Source organism: Patiria miniata, unplaced genomic scaffold (genome assembly GCF_015706575.1).
Source record: "Patiria miniata isolate m_02_andy unplaced genomic scaffold, ASM1570657v1 HiC_scaffold_20, whole genome shotgun sequence".
In the NCBI taxonomy this organism is placed as follows: Eukaryota; Metazoa; Echinodermata; class Asteroidea; order Valvatida; family Asterinidae; genus Patiria; species Patiria miniata.
Window position 1 is genome coordinate 8,196,631 of NW_024037059.1, and position 25,004 is coordinate 8,221,634.

Genomic DNA, 25,004 nt, shown 5'->3' on the forward strand with positions numbered 1-25,004 from the left:
CTGAAATGCTGGTGGGTGGACACAGGGACATAATTTGAGGTGGAGGACGAAAACAGATTCTGCTTGAGAGTTTCTGACGTTCTTTTTTTCCCGAAGGGTGGGGGTGATGTTGTGGGGTGCCCAGCTGGTACATTTTAACTCCCTTACAACCCAGGAAGTTTCGGGTTAGGGGCAACCACTAGCCCAACCCACTGAATATGCCACAAACTTGCACTGATTGAATTTTGCCCCCACTTTTTCGAGATCCCCACTATTTCGAGATCCCCGCTAATGATATCCATATCAATAACAAAACAGATATGGACAGCATATACAACACACACGTTCAAAAGTCTGCGCAAAAGAAACTGGAGCTCTAGTTATCTCAAACCCACCAAAGGATGGGACATCATGTTCTTAAAAACAACTCAAAATAATATCAAGATGGGACTGACTTTCAAAAGAAAATAACAAATTTATTGTGAATATTTTCATAATAGTTATTTCCATATTACTTTGTGACAATAAAAACTTTTGTGGATAACGGACATGACAGGGTTCACATTTCAGAAATTCAATGTCATCAGCATGTGCTGCCAAACTTGCCAAGAGATAGTAAAACAACAGTGTTCCTCATCTATACTTTTATGTCTGCCTGGATTTTTTTAACTGGCAAAACAAGCAATGTCTGAAATACAATGATCACTTTGTTAAAGGACAACTCTTTAATAGTGACATCATGCTTTGGTTCAACAACTGCTTCATATACAGGGGCCCATTGTGCAATATCATTCCCTGCAAAAATTCTGGAAAACTGCGATATTTTGGCTTACTTGTACTATTACCAGCATAATTATATTCACTCCACCATCGAAGACATTCCTGCATAAACTTTAAAAGTTCATATACATATTGAACTTGCTACAAGATCAAGGTACACAACTTGTCGATTAAGGTTAACAACTTGTATACCGAGATCCAGTGTGTGTGAATTGACTGGACTTACTGCCATGCATGTTAACTGCAATCACATTTAGTGGCAAGTCTTTTGCTTTTCATGATTTAAATGTAGATGATAAATCTGCATCTTAATACAAATTCAATAAACAGCCCTTTAAAAAGGCTATACTGCTCTTTCAATTTCTCTATATTTTAGAAGGATTTTTTTCCTTCCTGATTCAACACTTTAATGGGTGGCAATCCTTGTGATATTTTTAAATGAATAAAAACAATCTATTTGATTGCATCTAGCAAACAGCATACATACAGGCTGATTCAACCCGGTTCAAACTGGTTTAAACTGGTTAACAGTCTAAATGTGAACGTAAAATGGGACGTCAAAATAAATAAATGCTGTAAAATCACAAAATTGAAAACATTTCCAATGCCGCAAATTTTGCTGTGATTTTTGTTGACGTAAAGTTCCTTTTGCATTCACATTCATGTGAAGTATATGAACTAGCGTTTACGACAGCACAATGATCCATTATATGTACACATACTGTATATGCCAAAAATGTACCTTTTCAGATATAAACTTACACAGGATTATAACCACATTATTTACCGGCCTGAACCAAGTCCTTAGAAGATTATTTCTAAATAATCTGACTGAACACTAGTTTATACAAAAATTGTGAAGTTTTGAAATAGAAGAATTTAGTAATATTTATGAGAACAAAATATATATGTCTCAATGTAATGAATTTCTTTGTTAAATAAATCACAGCCTGAATACTTTAATATACAACAGAGGTAGAGCACTGTCTGTTCAGAAACTACTTGTGAAATTTTGAAATAACAGAAATGTCTGTTTAAAAAAAAAGACATGTACATTCTTGAGAAAAAAAAATGAATTTAAAAGTTTGTTATTCAAAAGGATTTCAGAAGATATGCTGGAATTATTTTTTTTTTCATGGGGGGGGGTTGTTTAATCCTAAAGAAAGCAATACGAGTAAAATCAAGTTTAAATCAATATTTTTTTAACATTAAGTAAGAACAAAATGTAAATGTGCCTCAAATATTGTTAAAAACATTACTGCTTAAATACTTCAATATTTTACAGAGGTAGTGCATTATCTGTTCAGAAGCAGTGTGAAGTTTTAAAATAAAAGAAAAGTCCCTTTCACAAAAATACAAAAAAAAGGTATATTCTTTAAGAAAAAAAATACAAAGTTTGCTACAAGGTCACACTTTGCTTACTCATACACTGCAGGACAAAAGCATGTTCCAATGAGAAAACTGGTTATTAGTTTCTCGCCTTGCTTTGTTGGCACTTCAAATGTTGAATATTTGTTCCCTACACCTTATCCTCTTTTCTTTAGAAATGCATGCACCTTGGACAGAAACATTTTCATGAAATTCAATAGATTTTTTAAATAACTGTAAAGTGAACAGGGCTTCCAACTTTGCTCAATGTCATCATCTGTTGACATCATTCATCAAAGAGCAGGCAGAATGCTTGGCTGACCTCTGACATCATGTCAGAGGTCGTAGTGCTCCTCTTGTGCTTATGGAAGGCGAGTGTGGAGCAGCGTTTGGTCAGCAGACAGCCAGCGTAGGCTGCACACAGTGTCGGGAGGAAATGCTTCAGGAACTCACTGCAAATACAAATACCATTTTGGAATTAACAAGGTTTGTCTTGTGATGTTATGGATTTCATTCATGCCAACTAAAAGCTAGCATCTTTCAGTTGGCAGAGTGTGACGTTCTCTGGTTAATCCCTTATGGCAATATACCAAACCACGGTTGGCCATGTCAAACTTCTTAGGACAAGCAAGGGGATTTGAACAGTAGTGTAGGTAGGATGTGGGTGTCAATTCAGGGAGGGGGGAGGCGTCAGCAGCATATGGGGCTGGGACGGGGGTACAGAACCAAATTTTTGGGGGGTGGACTGTGTTGGAGGTCTCGAGGCAGGCCTCGGCCTCGAGGCCGATTTTCATGGCCTCGGCCTTGGTCTCGGAGTGCACGGCCTCGACCTTGGCCTCGGAGGTGGTGGCCTCGACCTCACGGTTGTGGCCTCGGCCTCGGAGGTTGTGGCCTCGGCCTTGGCCTCGGAGGTTGTGGCCTCGACTACAACACTGGTGGGCTGCTGCAAATTGAAGGGGGTGGCAGAGGCAGGGGGAGGACGTGTTTTCTCTTTGTCTTTTATCTCTTTTTAATAATATTTCTCAAATCCGTTGGGGAAAGCAATGAGTCCTAGTTTTGAGTGCTAGGAATGAAACTAGTCGTCTACACTCCTTTTCTAGTTTAATTAGTAAAAAAGATTTATTGTAGGGGCATCTGGGAGACTAGGATTTTGGTTGGGGGGGAGGGGGTGCGTGCCCTGAAGTCCCTGATGGCTACACGACTGGTGCGAATGGCAACATATAATCACATGGTCCTAACTTCAAGTCTTGCCAACCTTTCTTTAGACGACCACCAAGACCAAATGATCTTGAGAACAGTCTGAATTCAAAGACCTTGGGAACAATCTCACAAGATCTTGAACAGTTTGAAATGATATTTTACTCACTTGGGTTGTCTGTCGGGATCTGCGTGCGCCTTGTGAGCCCAGTAGGCAAAGGTGCCCATCGCCCCAGCCAGGATATCGCCCTGTCCACCACACCGTCTACCGCTACCATCGCCACAACATACCAAGACTGAGATGATGCAAGAGAACTCATCAACATTAGTCTCATTCAAATGATTAGCAACTAGAGTATTGTGTTATCATTTTTGTTAAACACAGTGCTTGTGTCCATAAGCAATAGTTGTGTAGCAACACGGGTGTGATCATAACTCTGGGCTACATTCTCGTAGCTGTTTTTAGCGTTTTTTTTTTTTGGTTTTGTGTTTGTTTTTATTATTTTTCTTGCAATGCATACTAAACAATATGGAGTCTGTAAGGCCCCCCCCAAAAAAGTCTCCGGTTTCTGGTATGGAGCTTGCCCAAAAAGTGGTGCGGCGATGCGGCGTTTTTTTTTTTTTACCTGATTTGTTTTGCCTCAAATGTCGGCTGATAACTGCAAATGGTGCCCGACTAAACTTAGTGCAAATATATGGGAGTCCAGAGAGGCCACATAAAGCTTATTCTCGATCATAACCCCATCTAAAAACACGTTAAAATTGTGCAGCAGCAGGATTCCAGTCAAACCAGTGAGTTTGGCGGTTTTGAGTCATCATCTTTCATTGAAAAAAACCTTTTTCATTTTGCCGACGCGCATGGCTACGGCGACGCGCGCGCATACCAGAAACCGGAGACTTTTTTTTGGCCTAAGGGACCCAAATATGAAATTCATACATTGGTCATTCTATAAATTTGGGGTCACATTTTTTTCCTGTCCCTGTTGCATCTGACATCTGTGATTTTATAATTCTGATGCACTCCTTAATGCAGTCGTCCTCCAAGAGTGATTATGAATAGCAAACTACCTACCCAACAAATGAAAAATTGTTCCAAGTCATTCTTAATGACACTTGAATGGCAAGTTACAAAGTTCAGAGTTGTAACGGGACAGGAAAAATGTCACACTTGGACCCTGAATTTATAGAATGACCCATCTATACGTCACAATGTCACCTACTACAGAGTCCATACAAAATGACCACAATACCAAATATTTTTCAGAGAATACCAAGTTTATGACTCGGATGACAGCTTACCATTGATGCCATTGGATATGATATCGTTCTCTCCCTTCATGACGATCGTCACATTACCCAGTTTCTGGCTTAGTCTCATCGTGTTGCCTACTGGTTCAGTGGGATCTGCTTCATGTCCAACCTTAGACAAAACCAAACAGGAAAAGCCATGTAACCATATTACCACACAAAACATTGAGAATTTTCAAATAATTGAGTTTTCAATTTTTTTAAAGTTAAGACCTGATCAAATATTGGAATATTCAACATGGGCTGATCAAGTTTAACGTGCGGCAGCCTGAACTTGCCGCAAGCTGGGATTAGCGTATGCCTGTGCTTGTTTAAAATTGACAAAGAGCTTATTAAAATAATACAAAGAGGTAGCCCAATGACTAACATTTGACCGATTTGACAGAAACAATAGTATTCCTTAATGGAAGCTCTCGAATCGTGAAAGAAAGTGGCTTTCAACAAAAGTGTGGTATTTGACAAACAATGTAACCAATAATTATACGATTAAGGAACATCAAGATGATAATAATAATAATAATAATAATAACCGTATTTATAAAGCGCCTTTTCCAAAGGATACAAAGCGCTAGGGGAGAATGCAACCAAAAACCTAAATGTGATCATTTTTTTTTCATTACAGCTCACGTTTAGAACATTTTAATCTAAAATTGCTGTTCCGATATTTAGTTGATGATCGAATATTCAAATACTCAGACAATTTGACCCGATACAAATAGTGGGCTTTTATGTATTACAAGAAATCTTTAAGCTCACTTAGTGTAGCCACCAACAGGCCATGGCCTCAGGTTAAAATCCATTCCTAACATTATCATCGGGTTTTCAAATTTGATTTGTGGACAGTTAGCATTCACGTACCACATTTCTGTAGAGACGGTTGAATTCTACAATATTTGGTGTGAGGATTGCCTTGGTGTAGTTCTGGATGGCCTCAGGGTTTTCTCCCAGAAGAAATACAGCGTCCTTAAAGAAAAGATTCAAAATATCTTTAATGGACCCATTTCTTTCCCTTGATTTGCCCGTTTATCTTCCGTAGATAAGAATATGATCAATCTTTGAATCCTTGAATCCATGAGGTGTTGAACAGTGTGGTGCTGTGGTTTAATGATTACGGTGTTCGACTCGTGTGCCGTGGTACATGGGTTCGAATCCTGACCGTGGGAACTTGGTGCTTGTGCTCTTGAGCAAGGCACTTTACCATTATTGCTTCGTCCTTCGGATGGGACGCAAAGCCGTAGGTCCGGTGTGTTGTGTAATGCACGTTAAAGAACCCAGTTACACTTATCGCTAAGAGAAGGGGTTTGCCCTGGTGTTTCTGGCAGTGGTTGCAATATGCGCCGCAGCACCTTGTAAGCCCTTATAAAGGTGCTACATAATGGGTCTCATAGTTCTCATTAACCTGAGGGCCTCCGTGGAAAGCAGTGCCTTGCACTGATCAGAGTTTACCCTCATTAAAGATGACTTAAATAAAAAGAAATAAAGTGTTTGGATGTTCCATCCATTTCTGATTGATGTTCTTAACCAATTCTTAGCAGCGACTCTGGAGTAATGGCTTTTTGCTGCAGGACATTGCTGATGTTTAAGACACAATATTCTGCCTGTGGCATTCACCAATGTTTACTGGAATACAAATACCATTGTGTGGGTGGAGAAAGAAATTGAAGTTTAAGTACAAACAATTTAGGGTCACTCTTCGCATATCACTGTTTAAGTATTACAATGTGCCTCTGAGCCCGTCTCAAGAGAACAATACTATTTAAACTTGGGACCTAACCTGGAATTTCATTACGCAGGAGCTTTTTATCTGACACTGAGTGTTTACTTTGTCACAAAAAGAATACATAGGCTTATTGTCAGCACTTCTAGCAGATAAGTACAGGGAACAAAGAAAAGTGTACTTACTGCGTCAATCACCATGGGAATGTTTAAATCTTTGGCCCGATCGATGACAGCCTGTTGATAAAAACATACATATTCACATAAGAGTTTTGCATTTACAGAATTTTAGTTTTGGTAGTACTCAAAATAATCACCGGCAGGTATCCACGGACAAGATAAAACTATGCAGAACTACCACACAGCATTCATGGTCCAACAGTTACTGTTTTTTTTCCCAACCAGTCATTTATAGAACTCTAGTCACTTTTGAAAGTTGGGTTCCCACTTGCCGTAGCAAAACACTGAGTTCACGTTGGGCCGCTTGAGTGCATGCAACTGTAACTACAATGTATGGTTGCACCACGCTGACCTCTAAGTGACAGCACAACTAAGGCAGCATCTTGGAATGGGCGTTAAAGCTATAGTCCATCATTTGTAATTAGTGCATTTTGTTCGTTTGAAGCAACAAAAGTGTTCAAAATCTAATGAAGGATACTGAGCAACTAAGCTGATGAAGTTTCAGCTAAGCTTCAGCTGTACATTCCGAGAAAAGCAGCATTCTAAGATCTCAATGTCAAATCAAAAGTTACTGAATCATGTTTTGAATTGTTTTGAATTGCAGCTATACGCGGCGTCGCACACTGATCCGACGAATTATAACAACCGCGCGCGCGTGTGCGTCGTTCCAATACTTGTGCGCGCTGCGCTGAATAACAAAACGAACTACTAATTTAAATTTTCCTACGGTGCTTCTTAAGAATCACCGTTGGAAATGCCTTCTTTCGTTGATTACTTCAAAATGACAGCTTCCCAGAAAGAATAATTTCACAGGGAGTTTAGTTCCCTTACTATCTTTCAACCAAGTTTGTTTTTCAACAGTAATTACGCCAGTTATTTTCGGATGGCTGCAAATGATGGACTATAGCTTTAAGCAAGAGATGAAGATATCATACCAGTACGTTCTTTAAGAGTGCTTGGTCACGGCCCAGTCCCGGTCCTATTATGAGGGTATGCATGCGAGGAAGCCATGCACACGTCTCCTCAACCCCATCATCACTATCTCTGAAACATCAGGGAAAAACATAAAGGACATGATGATCATTACAATCCACCATAACAATACTCGTTCTTTTCGTTTGAAACACAAATACTATTTGAAACATCAACTGAATCTTATTCTGGAACTTACATTTTGCAACTTGCGATGTTGTGTCTGAAATCATTCGACTTCGCATGCAACTTATAACCCAGTGGCCTGGTCACGTCATCAGTTGCCTGACAAAGTCCGATGATTTTGGACACAACGTCACAAGTTGCAAAACGTAAGTTCCAGAATAAGATATATTTGGTATATCATCTTACAGTGCTGGATGTTTGAGAACATACATCATTATAAAAACTATTATTGTTTCGGGACATTTTGAGCTACTTTAGAAAATTTAGAAAATTCAAGTTCTGCACACAGTATCTACCCGATAGCATCAAAGACTCTACATAAACCCCCACAATTTAATTTTTTGCCCTTCTTTTTTTCCCTTTCTTTAAACTTAAGAGAACTCAATTCGATCAACATCTATTTCCATCTGGACAAAGTAGAACGTCAGCAATAATCACCCACTTACGTGTCTATAGACTACATGTATGATGCATGTACATGTGCAAAGCAAGGAAATTGCATTTCCTACATTGCACACACAAGATAACCACAAGTGGATGACAAGGCAGCGATGGACCCCACATTTGTGAAAAAGGGGTGCGCTGAGCTGTTTAAGCCCAGGATTTGTATTTGGGAGGGGGAGGGGCCCTCAAGTATTGATGAAATCAACACATATATCGAGAACAAAGGGCTTATTAACCCTCTTATGCAAACATACATTCCCTACCAAGTTGTCCTTTCAGTCAAAATCAATCAAGTGACTTTTTTTCAACAGTTAAGGGCTTCAGCATACATAAAGCAGGATTGACTGGCTGTGACTTTATGTAACTTGATACAGCTATGCTTTGACTGTAGGTGATTAATAAGCCAGCTGTGCCTACTACTTGCCTGCTTTTGTCTGTTGACTGAATTGGACTAGTCGCAGTGCTTGCTTAAATATGATCTGACTGTTGGTGACTAGCTTGTGTACAAAGGCATAGCAGAGGAACAGGTTTGAATTTTTGACTGTCTGTGACTGATCAAACAAAAGGAGGGTTAATGATATTCTCAGGTTGTACTTACAGAACTGGATGTACAATGAGTTCTGGTGAGTAAGACTTGATAACTGGTGCTGCTTCCTTGGCACAGAATACATGCGACAAATCACAGCCCTGAAACCAATAACATTAACAGATGCATCATATCGTTACAGTTTTCATGAAGAGACAATTTTGGCAAAAATCAATATATTTTCGAAATTCTTTGCAAGTGTATTGCAACGGACATCTTGGCGAATTTATTTTGTCAAAATCAGATGAAATCATTGAGATCATGAGAATCAATAAAGGGAAAATTTCACCCAAGTCGTATTTTCAGTTTTCACAAAGAGACAATAAATTGTAGCAAAAATGCACGTTGTTCTATAGGGACAAAATAACGCGCGTGTGCGATTTTGAGTTTTCACGAAGAGACAACTTTCGAGCGTGCGCAAGCGAAACGACGCGTGCGGGCAAAACGAAGCGCGTGTGGAATTTTGAGTTTTCACGAAGAGACAATTTGTGCGTGTTTGGATAGCGGAGAGTTTGAGCTGTCACGAAGAGACAATTGGATCATTGCCAATTTTCCCGGCAAAACCAATCGCCTGTGGATTTTGAGTTTTCACGAAGAGACAAATGACTATGAACGTTAATTGCTCCGCAATTAATTGGTCTATTGACTTGCAATTGGTACAATGTGTAAGTGTGAGATTTCAGCTTACTATCGGTATAAACAAATAATCAACATGTCCTCTAAAAGTAGGCGAAATCTTCAGTTTAAAAAGGGTTCAACTTTAAAGTCGATTTTCTCAAAACTATGTTTCAACGCCCCGTAGCCACAATTCTCTCTTCGTGAAAACTCTGATGACATATGGTAGTCAGTTGCCTGCTTATTGTGTATGCATGTTGTGCCCATTCTTGAAAATCACGCATTCTCGAGAATGGGCATGCACATTCTCGAGAATGGGCGCGCATTCTTAAGAATGAGCGCCCATTCTTAAGAACGAGCACGCGTTCTTAAGAATGAGCGCTCATTCTTAAGATTGGGTGGGAATATCACGTGCACAATTTATGAATTTTGCCCAATCTTAACAAACATTGCACGACATAATTATGTTAAATGAATTGTATAGCGGTTAAAAGGGAAACAATTCATATAAAGAGGAAAGAAAATGTGCTATGCTTCTGTACTCGTATAACTACGATAATTTGAATCAAATTAAACCTGTTATTATTGCTTTTTTCTGCCCACTATGGGAAGTTTTGTAATAACGGAGGACTGGGAACTAGTCTGGGAAGTGCTTTGTTTAGGCTAGACAAGTTACAAGTCCCTGCATGTATGTAAAAAAAACGATGTCCAGAAGCTGCCAAAATTGCTCTTTTGACTAGATAGAATCCAGCTCTGCGACGTTATGGTGGGATGTGAACAATAAATTGGTGGCAATTTAAATGGGAAATAGCATTAGCACTATGGGATGTCGCAGTATTCATTCTCATTCTTCATTCTTACGTCCCCCCCCCCCCCCCCCCGCTTTTATTATCCCAAAAATCAGAATTCTTTGCACTAGTATTATTATGTCTCTTATATTTTCCCGGTCCCCCCCCCCCCATATCAATACGCCTTTACTTATCATATCCACTCTACTTTTCAGCGCCTTGCGTTGCAACAGCATAATTATTGAGAATCAGTGAACGAGGATTCAGCTAGACTTGCCAAGCGCAGCCGGTGCTCGGCATCGACAAGACCGTTATCTTGTCGCGCATTCTCAAGAATGTGCGCTCAATCTGGAAGAGTTATTTTTTGCCAAGATTGAGCAAGGATCCAGTTGCACATTCTCAAGAATGTGCATGCCCATTCTCGAGAATGCGTGATTTTCAAGAATGGGCACAACATGCACAACATCAACACAATATTTGCCTGCTTTTATGCAGAAATCGTTGTGAACAGTTTTGATGCAACGACCACGCTCAACTCACAGTTTTCAATGCTGCCATGGCAGCAAAGTATGGGGCTCCAGTGTACTCCTTGCATCCCCCAATGGTGGCTAGGCGGCCATCTTGTCCTTTGTATTTGCTGCGTTCTAGCGGTGGGATGACTGACTTGACCATCTCTAGGACATCTCCGCTGTCAGTCAGGGTGGTCACAACATTGAACTGTTCTGCCTCTGATCCTAAGCTCGGGCCTAGATACAGGTGATAAGAACAAAACAATTTGCGAAAAATGAGCATCAAATCAAAATGTTAGTTGGAATAATTAAAATCATCAAAATGCTTACACATTCCCAGAACCAACCCAGGGTGTAAGGGTTGGACTTAGACATTTTAGAATGATTGCATTCGGTCACTTTGGAAAGATTTCTCAAATGGAACATACATGTGCAGATAGAAAACCAACAACAGATCAGCCAGTCCGGGGCAAGGAACACAAAACAGAATAATATATTTTTTTGAAAAGTTTTTTTTTTTCAAGCAATACAAATGTTATTCACTTCTCAATCATAAAAAAAATTTAACAAAAAAAAGCCATCAACATTTGGGCCTAGTTTTGGAATAATCACTTTACAAATTTTGAATTAGGCCATGCACTAGCATGCCCTAGTATTTGCAGCCTGACAAAAATTCAGGTGTAGGCCTATGCTTAGTTTAACTTGTGTAATTGTGTCCCCCCCCCCCCCTCCCCCATCCTAGTGCTAGCTCCCAAAACTTTTTTTAAGGACATGAAAGAACGGGGCCCTTTTTCCTACTTCTAGAATTAAAAGGCACCAACTCTACTGGCGAATCACCCTATGGAAAAATTTTCGTACTGGGCCACCACTTTTTTCAATTAATTTTAATTTTCAAGCGCCAAAAGTTGCATCCTTTATGGTTATTCCCTCCACTTTCCCTCCTCTACTCTCACCCTCTCCTTTCCTTTATTCCTATTTATTAATCAGTCACTTACTTCATCGAGATTCGAACCCCGGACTCTTGCTTGATACATGAGACTTAAGTTTTAACCGCTAGGCCGCGCAGGATCGCTGTAGCAATAATCAATCTTTGGACGTATTTGAAGTATCCATTGAAAATAAATAAACTAAAGTTTAACATTCATGAGAAGATAAACATTCATGATGACGTATTGCACTATGGCCGGCTCATGCGTTGTCAAGGTTGTCGATGTCATAGTAGAATTTTTTCCCCTCCCTATATGTCATGAGCCTCAGGCTCAGCCTGGTGAGCTGGATTTTTCAAACTACTTTTCCCTACACTGAGTGCGACACAGTACACTAACTTGCAAAACAATTGCCATGATTGCCGAATGACGTTTCGATTTACCCACCATGTGAAGCAGCACTTTTACACGCCAAACGCTGTGCCAATCCAGTGACATTGAAGATCAAGTTGGGTATTGCTAACATCCTTGTAGAATATCTGGTGAAACTCAACGCAAATGACATAAAGTAGATCTTTCAACTGCGGCAACTGCTGTGGTTTTGGCCTTCGCCTTGTTGTTGTTGTAGTACGTGCGATACGTGCGTTACCGATACGTGCGCACTATTGCGAAATCTTCCTAGACTTCTGCGTGTTATTTCAGGGTGGAAGTGTTGATACAGTGCGGGGTGCCGACTAAAAAAGTTTTCTATTTAGGACGCCCTCTATCATCTTACAATATTTTCTGAGATGTCCCATGCATTCGTTCATCATGTGTCGGATAGGTGGGACCCCCCCCCCCCCCCGTTCAGCCACTGACTAATGTTATACTAGTAAAATGGGGCCCCCATTACAAATTTCCTTTAAAATGCATGGGAAAAAACATCAAAGATTTAACATTTCTCGGGGGGGGGGGGGGGGGGGGGAGGAGGAAGGGAATTGCCCCAAACGGGTGCGTCTTTGGCACATCTTCACTTAACCACCACCTTCACTTACCCCCCCCCCCCCCCATTTCCTGAACCCTACATTCGCCCCTGCTAGATCATCTACACATACCTGTATTTTTTTAGAGTTTGACAAATCATTTCAACATATCCAGTTTTACAAAAAAAAATCCCATTGTCTCAGTCAACCAATAAACTCTCTCAAACGAATAGACGCATATATGTTAATAGAGCATTTGTCTCTTGCCAAAACAAAAAAAAAGGGGGAGGGGTCAGAATCAAGGTATTTTTTTTTTGAAAATTCCAACATTCTTTATGGTTCATGCAATCATTGAAAATCATCCTTCAATGTCCTCCCCCGATTTCCAACAAATGAGGAATGAAACAAGAAAATATAAGCTGACAGTCAAAACTGGAATCCAAATTAAAGAAAAAACAAAAAACTATGCTTCATAACCGGTAAATACAAAATCAGAAGTCTGTGTAATTCACCCTAACACAAAAAACTCTTAAGAATCAAACAGCCATAGAGCAACAATTTTTGTATGAAAAAAATTACGTAAAAAACTTTAATAACGTCCAAACAGTGAAAAATACAAAAAGTGTTCTGTACAATATGTAACAGTCATATACATAATCACAAAAGGTAAATCAGTATAGTTTTATTAATCGCAGTGTGTTGCTTATATTATATCAATAAGATCATCAGCTTTGGATCAGTGCTATATGATTCTTGGCTGAGGCAGGCAATTGTAGTCAAGTGTCTTGCCCAAGAACACAAAAAACATCAAACATGACTCATAACCTTGGGAAATTATTTGTGTGGTCCAGAAAACATATCAAATGACAACCCCCCCCCCAAAAAAAAATAAGGTTTCAGTTTTTGAAAGAAATTGACAATTAAACTGATTTGAATTATTGCCTAAGTATTGAAAAGACAATGGCACAGACATGGTGTTCGGTGAACCTTTTCCCTTGACTTTGGAAGTACATGGATTATATTATTAACTCAAAAATTTCCAAGATAAAATGTGTTCGCATCAGTATGCATTTTAGACTTTTACAGAAAGGACTTTTAGCCTTCAGTTATGTTTCTACGTGTATTGTTACAGCTAAGTAACTACCCGGGCTTGCTTGTTCCACTGTGCAAATTTATGTTACAGTCAAGTGTTCTGACTCAAACGTTTTGATAAATTTCTGAAAGTTTACCTTATTCGTGGAGCAATGTGCCATTGATAATTTACGTGTATATTCGGAACGTACAATCCGTCATATATTTTCATCTTCCATTTACCTTAACCGAACTCAACCCATCAAAGTTCAACAGCAGGTTTTGTTTAAATCTGTTGGGATAGGTACAGTACCCCTAAACAGATGGTCTTTAACATTGGGTTTGGCATACCTCCAGAAACTAAGTCCAACACTGTGTGTGTACGATTTCCCATGTTGGTGTTGGAATTTGCCAGGATTGGTATGGTTCCTAGTAAATTAGGCTGGGGAGTTAGGGTTAAAGAAAACAAATCCCTTACTTCAAGACAATCGATTATCCCTTTCACATTTAAGCACTAACATGTATCTCAAAACAACATATGGGAAAGGGTCTAAAGATGAACAAATGAACAAAGAAAAACGGGGAAAAAGGGTTGATCACAGAACCTATACATCAAAGAAAGCGTGGCGTCTCATGACTTCATCTCTGCCATATATGTTGCAGAGTTCCTCCAGGTCTTCAGGTTTGCCACTACTCAGCTTCTCATCGTTTTCCTTTGTCCAGACAACTGGAAATAAATTTAAAAACAACGATGGTAAGTGTTATTGGTTTGCCTATAGGATTCAAACTTTAAAGCACTTCATGAAAACAAAATTCTCTGAGTTGTCTCTGATGTTTCCCTGAGAAATTTCAAAAAAATATGTGAGAAATATTTTTACTTTTACGAGATGGCTGAGAATTCACGAGTTGGTTGCAGCAAGGCAACTAAGGTTGCAGACCAGTAAATCGGTCCGAAATTGCCTACGCCGGCCAAATCACGATTTGCATGCCCTCAAAATCTTCAGTATTTGAGCATGCTGTGGGCCATGAACTTGAGGGTTTGTAAAAAAATATGGGTGGAAGCCGTGCACTGGACTGTGAGCTTGTAGTTCCGTTCAATTTGGATGAAATTGGGGCCCTTAAAGCGCTCTATTTTGCAATGGAGTGTAGGCATCGTTTTTCAAAATGGCGATGGGCTTCAGGACTCTTTTCAGGGGTGATCATCTTCGGATGGAAATTTCTCCTAAAAGTCATCAGTTGACCCCCCAAAAATTGAAAAGAAAATGAAAGATGATGAAATAAGCTTTAATTTGATGTGTGTCTCGAACACCTTGGAGAGTTGTGAGTATTTTTCCTGAATTTCTGAAGTGGGAGCATTTACCATTGGGTCTATGGAAGTTTATTTACTGGTCTGCAACCCTAAGATACTGATAATACAGACATAAAAGCCACCATAGCCAGCCAGTCAATGGACACAATTTGGACACATGGCACAAGACGCACATACGCCAAACTGGCAAGATGCATTTTCCCAGTTTTCTCTAAAGAGGTTGTGGAATGCTGAAAGTCGTTTTGTTTTTTTATATTTTTTTTTATTGTAGAGTAGACCCATATATATCATAATGACAAACTCCCATTCTTTTGTAATGTGCGTTTATATGTTTATAAAACTGAAATTCATCGAGTAATTTGTTGGTCGGCGAGCGCATAATTGAAATCAACAGTCATCAGGTTTCTTCCTAAAATCAGAAAAATCGTGGCGTAATAAACAGGACACGTTTATACTACGCTGTATAGATAGTCCTGTTTATTACATCACGATTTACTATGTTTTGTTTGCTGCCCCCAACGACGACTTTTACACAAACTGCACGTTCGGGTCAAAACAGGACCTGAAAAACAGCTCTCAAAAGTACCTTTTGTATTCATTTCATGACAGAAACAATAGTCGTTTTTATTTCATCTCACCTTAGGCTACATATACCCGAAAAATGACGGAAATGTCTTCGAGCATTTCACAACCTCTTAAAAGTATGAAATACCTACTGAGCTGAATTTTGTTATAACCTGCATCAGATTTATTGTATTGTAGTTCCTTGAATCACCTAAACTTTTTTGGGAATGGTGTCCTTCACCTTTAAGTAGTGACAGCACCTCCGTACTCAAGACACAGGGTTTAAAAAAGGGTCAACATACCATCGGACTCTCCTGTCTGTAGATGATTCAGCACCGCATCCAAGTTAAGACTGTGAAAATACAGCAACTGCATCACTGTAAAGACCGGCACAGAGTAGTCTTCCACAACCTCCTGAATTCAATCAAACACATACAATTGACCATGTGAATATGTCCGCAAAGTCATACTGTTGAGTGGCGTAACAGGTATTTATTGGTGCTGTTATCAGGTTGAGACAACTTCAACAATATCAGACTCAACCAGCCAGCCGATTCCGTTAGCTCGGTGGTTGAGTGGTAAGACCTCTGCACTAGTAAGCAGGAGGTCATGGGTTTGAAAGAGAACTATTTTACCGTACGAAAAACAGAGCCAATAAAATTTAAAAATTTAATAAGATATCAACTTGTATGTTTCATTCCAACAAAATAAACAAACCTTTTTTTCCCTCTTTTGGACATCTGCAACTCTCTGAAAATTATATTTTGTTTGTTTTGGGCACAAACAAATCCGCTTTGCAAGCACACTGGCTCCTGGTCTGTGCATTATCATTGTTGAATGTGGGGCGAGACCAGCCTACCCCATGAGAACCGAATTATTGTCTAACAGCCATTAAATCAAATTTGTACAGTAATAATTCAATAACTAACCATAGGCCCATTCTTTTGGTCGATGTCTCATTCAAAAGTGAATAACTTTTTTTGCTAGAAAAAAAAAGCAACTTAGAATAGGAATCTACATTTTGGGGATGAAATTGGAAAAATAACACGGGAATGAAAATGTAAGTTAGTAGATTTCTCAAGAGGAAACCAGCACTCAGTTTTCACTTGAAGTTGAAATCTTATAGTGACAAAATACAACTGAAAATACTGTACGTAATGTTGCTTTTTACAGGAACAATGAAGTGTTATGCTTACCTTGACAAATGCAATAACTCTATTCACATGCGCCTGAAAATGTGGATCAGTGGATGAAGAGTCTGATGACTCTGGTTCTGAAAAAAAAAAATATGCTGTCTTAAGAGACAATATTGGTCATCGTCATTATTGTTTGCCATTGGAATCGCACAATATATTCTATATGTGTAAGTACATCCTAAGCAGTGACCAGTGAAAATTACTATGCCTCATACATATTCATAATGGAGAGCCTAATTCTCACTGGTCCATTCACCATCACGTGTCAGCCGCTAGTTCTGCGGTTTACCAAGAGCACCTGCAAGGATTCATGCACAGGGTCAATATCTATGGGTAGTAAACTAACACACAGGTTACCCGTGAGCTAGTCAACTACGCATGCGCTTTACAGAGCTCTAGCTTGCACTAAAAGAAAAGATGATAACTGATACTACAGATAACTGATGCGTACATAACTTGACAAATTTTGGTAAATATGTATGAGGTACAGTAAAACAAATATATAACATGGTTTGTATCAGGTGGATGGTCGATATTAGCTCCCCTGGTATCGGAAGTTGACAGACTATAGTTCTTTCAGCTTCGCCTCGGGAACTAGTTTGTAAGCTTCCAATACCAAGGGGAGCTAATATTGACTATCCACCCTCAAACCATGTTATAGTATGTTCACATAAACCAGTGATTGAGTTGATGTGTCCTGCCTTGCTTCTCCTCAGTAAGACACACATCAAAATATATCCATAGTCCCTACACGAAGTCGATGGGTTCTTGGAAAATACTTCTGGAATACTTGATATACACAGACACGTAACAATTTGGAAGTCTCAAAAACTGAAATGAAAATATTTGGCAGTATCTACCACTGCAGGTATCCACGTCCCCCAAGACACCAGCAACCAACTCTTCAGTGTCACTGATGTGAGAACGGTGCCTTCTCCTACGCTTGCTTGAGCGCACGCCATCGTCCCTTTTCTCTTCGGTGCTGTCTGTGCTTGCGTCTCTGTTTGGCTCGGTGTGGTCTCCTTTTTTGTTTGATGAAACTTGGTTTCTGGGAAGAGGATACATATACAAACAAGGAACTCATCACTCGGTGCCTAGGTAATAAACTGGCATTCATAAATAAATGAGACATTCACAAATAACCGAGACATGGGTGGTACTCTTAAAAACAGCGACGTTTCAGGCTTGTGTTTTAGACCCTCGCTCTGCGCCACATTCGCGTACTATGCACTGCACGCGCCAGCTATACTGCCAGCAGCCTGAGAACCACTAATATGATCTCCATACAAGGAGTGACATTGAGCACATCGCGGGCGTGCCTCACATGCCCCACGGAAGTGGCCCGATCTGAATATTTATCTAAAATGGTAGAACAAAATTGTTGAAAATTTGTCAAAAGTTACTTATGAATGGGGATAACAGTGTGATTGAGCAGTTAGACATGGGTTGTTTAAAACCAGTTAGGCCCGGTTACCGAAAGTAGCCCTTGCCTTGGGCTCGAGCCATTATCGACGGCCAGTCCCCTACCCAATTTAAACTACAGGTTTATAAGTGCTCAATCACACTATTATTCCCTTAATTAATCATGCCCTACAGCAACGTATTATGCACACCGAAACTGCTTCAAGAAACTGTATATTATTACCCAGCATGCCTTTTTCGTGTCGGAGGAGGGCGCCCTTCAGCCGCGTCAGTAAACGTTTCAGTCACCTCTGAGCTACACCCAATCTGTGTAAGCAAGCATAAATAATTTGGCATGTTTTCATTAGTTATAATAGTTAAATCTATTTTTAAGATGCACTAGGGTCTAACTGGGACCAGATCTGGCAGGGCAAGGCATTACACAGAACCAGCGCTAGAGTGTCTACCAACACGTAAACAAAATCATGCAACTTAAGTCACTTTTTCTTGCAGACAAAAATCCCCAATATTTCTCTAACCCTAACGTACCTGAATCCATCAAAACCCTCACCCCTGTTTCGGGGGATTTTGGCGGATTCAGGATACCTCCATATTGCAACAACTGGGGGATTGTGATGGATTCAGGATTGTAAGCCTAGCGGAACTGCAGGATTTTGATGGATTCAGGATACCTCTATATTGAGCTGGTGGGGGACTTTGGTGGATTCAGGATCTCAACAGATTTACACCCGGCTAACTGGTGGATTCGGATGGACTCACTGGCCACCAACAATTTTTCGCATGGCAAATTTGATGGGTTTTGGCAGATTCAGGATACTTTCTAGTAGAAGAGCCCAAGGGGTTAGGGTTAAAGCAAAGATGAGGTCATCAGGTGTGGTCGGCAATGCATTGCAATGTCTCTCCAAGTGGTCTTCCCAACTCTCCCTTTTTCTCCTGTCGAGGGGAAGCTTACCTTCCTTGGGCTATTTTCTTCTGCAGCTTGAATGAGATAATCGTCAAAATCTGAACTGCTCCCGTTATTGTTTTCACGAACTACCGTCTTAGGGTTTGGATCTTTGCCTCCATCTGCTGGCTCAGATTCTGAAGTGTTAGGGTTATGGTTAGAGGCAAGTTGTACTGGCTGGGTCTGCTCTCTACTGGGAGTTTTCAGTGATGTTTCTTTGTTGTTGGAAGATGAGGCATTTGTTGACTCTTTAGTGCTGTCTGTGCTTACGGGTACGTTTGGCATGGTGGGGTCTCCTTTCGCATTTGAAGAAACTTGGCGAGACCTGGGAAGACAGTTGAGAGCACACATGCACAAACAAGAAACTAGTCTTGGGACAAGACGTTGTTGTTGTATATTGGATACGCAATTGCTCCCAAAAGAGGCATTATTAAAAGGAACTGCTATCACCCATGAACCACTATCACAACATCTTGGGAATCTTGCAAAATCTCTCCCTGAAAAATGCGGGGAAACTAGTGCACATGCGTTACTTATGCAGGGAAATACGGTCCACTTTCGGTCACATGCATACTTCAATGTACATAGTAATACGAAGAAAAAGCTTTCACAAAGTTGCACAAAAGTCTGCTAGCATCTTGTTATGCTACTGGCTAAAACTTTGGTTCGGCGCTAATATAAAGATGCTGAATGTGCCCAGCATACATGGCATTAAAGCAAAACAGGTGTCCACGCATGACATAACTGCTAACACCCTCTTGTGACAGGTGATGACATGTCTAATAAACAACAACGTTCTTACCTATGATTCCTTTTCCTTGTCTGAGGGTGCTCTTCAGCCGAGTCACTAAACATTTCAGTACCCTTAGAACTACATCCCATCTATGTGTACAAGCATAAATTATTTGACAGCGTTTCATTAGTGGCAGTACTTAACAAGCTATATCAATCTGTTTTAGACGCACTAGGGTCTAACTCTGTCACGGTAGGTCTTTAAACAGAATCAACACTCCAGTGTATAAGAACATGTAAAAGAAAACATGCAACTTCACTTGCTCTTCGGTCAACAAAATTCTCCATTATTTCCAGAAAGCAAAGATGAAATCCTCAGTATTACATCAGCAAAGAAGGGTCCCTTATTCACATTTCCAAAGATTGTAAAATTGACCAAAGAAATTTACTGGAGCGAGGTTTGAACCTGTGACCTCTGGATTGCCGTTCCGATGCTCTACCAATGAACCAAGATATAAAGTCCTATGTTGGTGGTTCCCCATTTTGTCAATGTCTTTGTTCAAGGGGCACTAGTCAGAAGCCTTACACCCGTATGCTATGTAGCAAGGCATCACACCCAGGAAATAGCAAACAGGGATCGCTCAGAGAGAATATGGCTTTCTATTACTAATACACCACAAAGAGAAACTGACTAGATGCATGATTACAATTTGAAAGTTGAACAAAGACATTTTAAATGAGATAGGATTGCCACGGTAGACTTGGGACGTACCTTCTTTGGGGTGTTTTCTTCTGCAACTTGAAGAAGACAATCGTCATAAACTGAATCACTCCCGTCAATGCTTTCCTGGGCTTCCGTCTCAGGGTTTGAATCTTTGCCTTGATCTGTTGGCTCGGATTCTGAGGTGTTAGGGTTATTGTTAGAGCCAAGTTGTACTGGCTGGGTCTGCTCTTTTCTGGGAGTCTTCAGGGATGTTTCTTTTTGGTTGGACGTTGAGGAATCTGCTATCACATCTGAAACAACAAAAGAGGGAAACCACAACTGCATAACTCATAATTGGGATTTAAAAAAAAAATTCTACATGTACAATTTATCAATATTTAATTACAAACTTCAAAATACGTTCATAATGTTCAAAATATTAAGTCCATAAGTTCTTCCGTTGAAAAACAATTTTACAAATATTGACTACTTTGAGTGGTGTGATAAAACTAGCTTCTCTGATCCACAGAGCGTTCTGGTTTCCAAAGGCGTTGCCAAGGGAATGGAACGCTCCATGGATCACTGAGGGAGGCTAGGTTCACTACACAAGTTGAAGCAGTTAATATTTGTTTGATAATGCCTCACCCACATATTCTGCTTGATTTTAAGCGACAACTGATTAATTGGACCAAAATCAAATGAAAAGGGCTTTTATTTCAATATGAAATCAATATGAAGTTAGTTGAACATATACTTGCACTTTTCTAAACTACCCCTTCATGAAATGTTTGAACCTAACCTAACTGTGTAACACGCAGGAACAGTATGCTCAATGCGCACACCTGAATGCATGCACACAGACCTCTAGCTGCTACGTCTGGTTGTAGACGGTCATCTGACACACTCTTGGCCAATCAAGAGGCAGAAACTATGGACGATTGTCACAAAAAAAAACCCAAAACAGTCTATTGGATAGATGCGTGCAGAATCAAAGCCTACTTTCAATGGTTACCTTTCTCTCCACTAGAAGTCCCAGGAGATGAGACATCCTTCTCTGTTTGTTCCTCCTCCAATTTGGTGTACTTAGGAAGGTCATCGACCAACTTCTTCAGGAATCGATGCTTCATTGACTGCCAGGAATGATCTGTTACCTGCAACAAAGATAATTACTACAGTTACTTTCCACAACCAGATTTTCAATCTGATTTTTATTGCTGTTGAATATTCAGGCCAATCGCGTATAGGAACACTACAGGGCAAGGTTTGCGAAAGACATGAAAGAGATGCTAAATTTGCATCTCATACATATTTAAAAGCAAAATGGGCTTCTTTCATTAGTTATGTTCCAAAATGGTTCCATAAATAACAATCCTGCATACTCAATGCACAGTCCTATGCCCAACCAGTTGAAGTAGGGAGGTAGTGCACAAAGGTTAGTTCCTAGACTTCAAACTACGCAGAGGGCAGTGATAATTAGCGAGGTTGCTGTTGGAACCATACTAAAACCTTAAAACCTGTGATTCTACTGTTCGGACGGCTTAAAATGGTGGATGTCTTGTGTGGTACCTTGAGGAGTTCCATCTTCTGCCAGATTTGGTTTCCTGCGTAGCGGCAGTCTGGGCGCTTAGCAATATAGGTCAGGATAGCAGTATCCTCACTACTGCTGTACTTGCTGCGACTAGGGAAAACAAAAACATTTGCAAAGTGGCAATGCTCAGTTTTTTATTTACCTTTCTTGATGCCAGTCTGAGAATACGTAACGTCAACATCATTCATAGCCTGTCCCTACTGGATCGTCGCTTCCCAGACCATGGTTCTATACCCATCTCTTATTGCCAGCCTTTCTACAGATATTCCAATCCTTAACCACTCACTGATGTCTTGTTTCCATCTACGCGCTGGCTTACCACGCCTAAGCTATGCCGTTTACTGTTGAGTCCAAAATAAGTCAATTTTCTTGTCTTGATCATGTTCAGGAGCCATTGCGGAGGAATGCTAGACTGTTTGCAATGTACTCCATGTAAATACATCCAACAATGAGATACATTGGATTAAGTTCACAATTTGTACACATATCTCTAAACTGTCAATTGAGTGCCTCTAGGTTTATATAACAACAGTACCATCAAATCCAAGCCAACAGTCAAGTGGAGCCACACTTAACAATCAAAATTGGTCAATATGGCGGAGGTTGATACTTGCCCTTTAAAGCTGACATTACTAATGGTGGAGTTTGCTGGGGAAGGTGGCCTTGGCTGTTGCTGATGAACCCTGGGATAGTAGAAAAAACAATACAAAGATATCAACAGATTCAAGTTAATGACAAGTACCTAATGTAGGCATCACTGTTGTAGCAAGGTGCATTAGGAATTTATATTTGACTGTACCTGTACTTGTCCATTGGAAGTAGTTGGTTAGCTTCTATGCAGTCATCAATGTACTGCACTGTGATGTAGTCATCAGATGCAATCTTGTCTCCTTCGACTGCCAATCTGCAAGGTCAAAGTTCAAAGAGTTACAGTATGGGACACAATACTGCAATATGCCTCAACCATCCCAAATCCATCAAAATCCACACCCTTGTTTTTAATGGGTTTTGGCAGATACGATACAGTATCGTTTATATCAGCCATTAGTTTTCATTCGTTTTTAGTTTTCATATTTTAGTTTTCAGATTGACATCCTAAACATGCAAATTTTATGCGACCCCTCGCGCCACCCAATTGGAGTCGACTTTAGAAACTTTGACGACCTTCATTCACAAATGAGGACCAAGCTGTTGATTGGGTGATTTGGCTGCCATGGTTTTCTTAAACAACAACAGGTTATGGAAGACAAAATAGAAGGCGCCCGATGGATGGTCACAATCTGGTTATCAAGATACAGTCTTGTTTTGCACAATCAATCTGCGCGAATATCATAGACCCTTGCTGTGTAAGGGGATATTCCATAGACTAGGAAACCCCCTGAATTCACCAAAACCAACTTTCAGCAGTCAGTAATAACTCTCTAAATTTAAGCCTTACTTAAATTACTAAATAAAAAAGAGACTATGTAAATAATGACAAGTTATGTCTACACAAATCACTGTTCTAAAAGCATATAAAATAAGTATCTAAAGAGGACTACAATTAAGAAGATTTGTTCAGCTTTCTTACTTGATATAGTCTTGGTTGTCATGCAGCTTACTACTGACGACACCACCTCTTTTCTGGTAAGAAAAATATATAAGATTAGAGTTATTCGACTGACCGAAAAATGGAGTTCTAGCGCCCCAGTTAATGGGTCTATTATTGAAAGCATATTCCAGGTGGAAAAGGTACTACAGTGTGTCCAATAAAAAGTTGGCCTGGATAAATCAGCTGCCATATCTACACAAATATTCATGGGAAACTAAATTTGTGTTGGTGTTTTTTCATGCTGACATTGATGTTGTTTATTGCATGTGGAAAATAAACTGAATTGATTGAAAACTTTTAAAGCCATGACAAGAAACGTAACAGCTCCATAAAATCGAAGTTCACACTTTTGCGGCATTAGCTTGTGCTGGTAGATTAGTGGAGAGGGGGAGACCACGAACCTGTATCACACATGAACACTTTTCACATGCAAACAAGAAGAGACTGGGTGTCTTTATTTCATAACACGTTTATTTGTAATGTTCATAAATAAAACCTGATTCTGATCAAATTAAATATTGTCCCTTAAATACGCGTAGTCACTTCTTGTTTGGGAAAGAATGTTGCAAACTGACCCCACTTTATCAATAGTCAATGAATCATCTCAATGAATTGAAGGTCAGTTTTTGCAAAAATGATAAGACATGATTGAAATCTGGGACTGAGAAACATTTCCAATTTTGTTAGGAAATACTTAGAAAATTTTCTTGACCTTCCACAGACTTTGTACACCTTTGTACGACCTAAACCAAAACGATTGACCAAATATTGTATGTGCATGAGCTATTTTTGTGTTTGCCATGGCCCGGCATTGCCTGAGCCCTGTCGCGCGCCCTTGCCTTGGCGCGCCTGCACGGCGCGGTACGGTACGGACACGGAGTACGCGCACAGTGTGAAAAATACAACAGCAATAGTACGAACACGAAATGAAACAAGTTTAAGTATGTAAACAATTACATACTTCAATCAATGGTTTCAATCTTGCTTTTGCAGCTGATGGTCTGATGACGAAATTGATAGGTTCTCCGTCCTCTTTGCAGAAAAGGAATGACGAAACTGGGCTTGAATCGTCCGCCATTTTTGTAAAAGTAGTAGATCTGGTATCCAGACTTCTCAATGGCTAAGTCAAGTGAAAAGCAAAGCCAGAGTACAGAAAGCACTGTCACGCCCCAACTATCGCATCGGTCCCAACTATAGTTGGGACTGTCCCAACTATAGTGCAGCAGTTGGGTCGGCCCAACTATAGTTAGGACTGGAGTTGCGCCGGATGCTTCATGCTTGATAGATCTTGTTGGATTAAATGTTCCGCGGCGCTGGCACCGTGTATTCGTCGTGCATGCATGCCGCAAGGCTGGCCGGTCACGTGGTA

At 40.1% G+C, this 25,004-nt stretch overlaps 2 protein-coding genes across 2 annotated transcripts; both read right to left on the reverse strand.

Annotated features, from left to right (window-relative positions):
- Positions 1-430: 430 nt before the first annotated feature.
- On the reverse strand, positions 431-12,195 carry LOC119728482 (ATP-dependent (S)-NAD(P)H-hydrate dehydratase-like). Its single transcript, XM_038200738.1, has 9 exons — positions 12,002-12,195; positions 10,660-10,865; positions 8,729-8,817; positions 7,464-7,572; positions 6,535-6,585; positions 5,491-5,595; positions 4,624-4,744; positions 3,494-3,620; positions 431-2,579 (listed from the first exon to the last, which is right to left on the reverse strand). The coding sequence occupies exons 1-9, from the start codon at positions 12,117-12,119 to the stop codon at positions 2,414-2,416; spliced, it is 1,092 nt and encodes a 363-aa protein (XP_038056666.1). The 5' UTR covers positions 12,120-12,195; the 3' UTR covers positions 431-2,413.
- A 1,763-nt stretch (positions 12,196-13,958) lies between these two features.
- LOC119728818 (telomeric repeat-binding factor 2-interacting protein 1-like) lies at positions 13,959-24,785 on the reverse strand. The gene is made up of 14 exons (XM_038201216.1): positions 24,597-24,785; positions 23,615-23,667; positions 22,844-22,948; positions 22,659-22,727; positions 22,023-22,134; positions 21,469-21,607; positions 20,526-20,767; positions 19,824-19,903; positions 19,031-19,346; positions 18,302-18,384; positions 17,517-17,704; positions 16,657-16,733; positions 15,763-15,874; positions 13,959-14,314 (listed from the first exon to the last, which is right to left on the reverse strand). The coding sequence occupies exons 1-14, from the start codon at positions 24,711-24,713 to the stop codon at positions 14,193-14,195; spliced, it is 1,815 nt and encodes a 604-aa protein (XP_038057144.1). The 5' UTR covers positions 24,714-24,785; the 3' UTR covers positions 13,959-14,192.
- Positions 24,786-25,004: the final 219 nt, after the last annotated feature.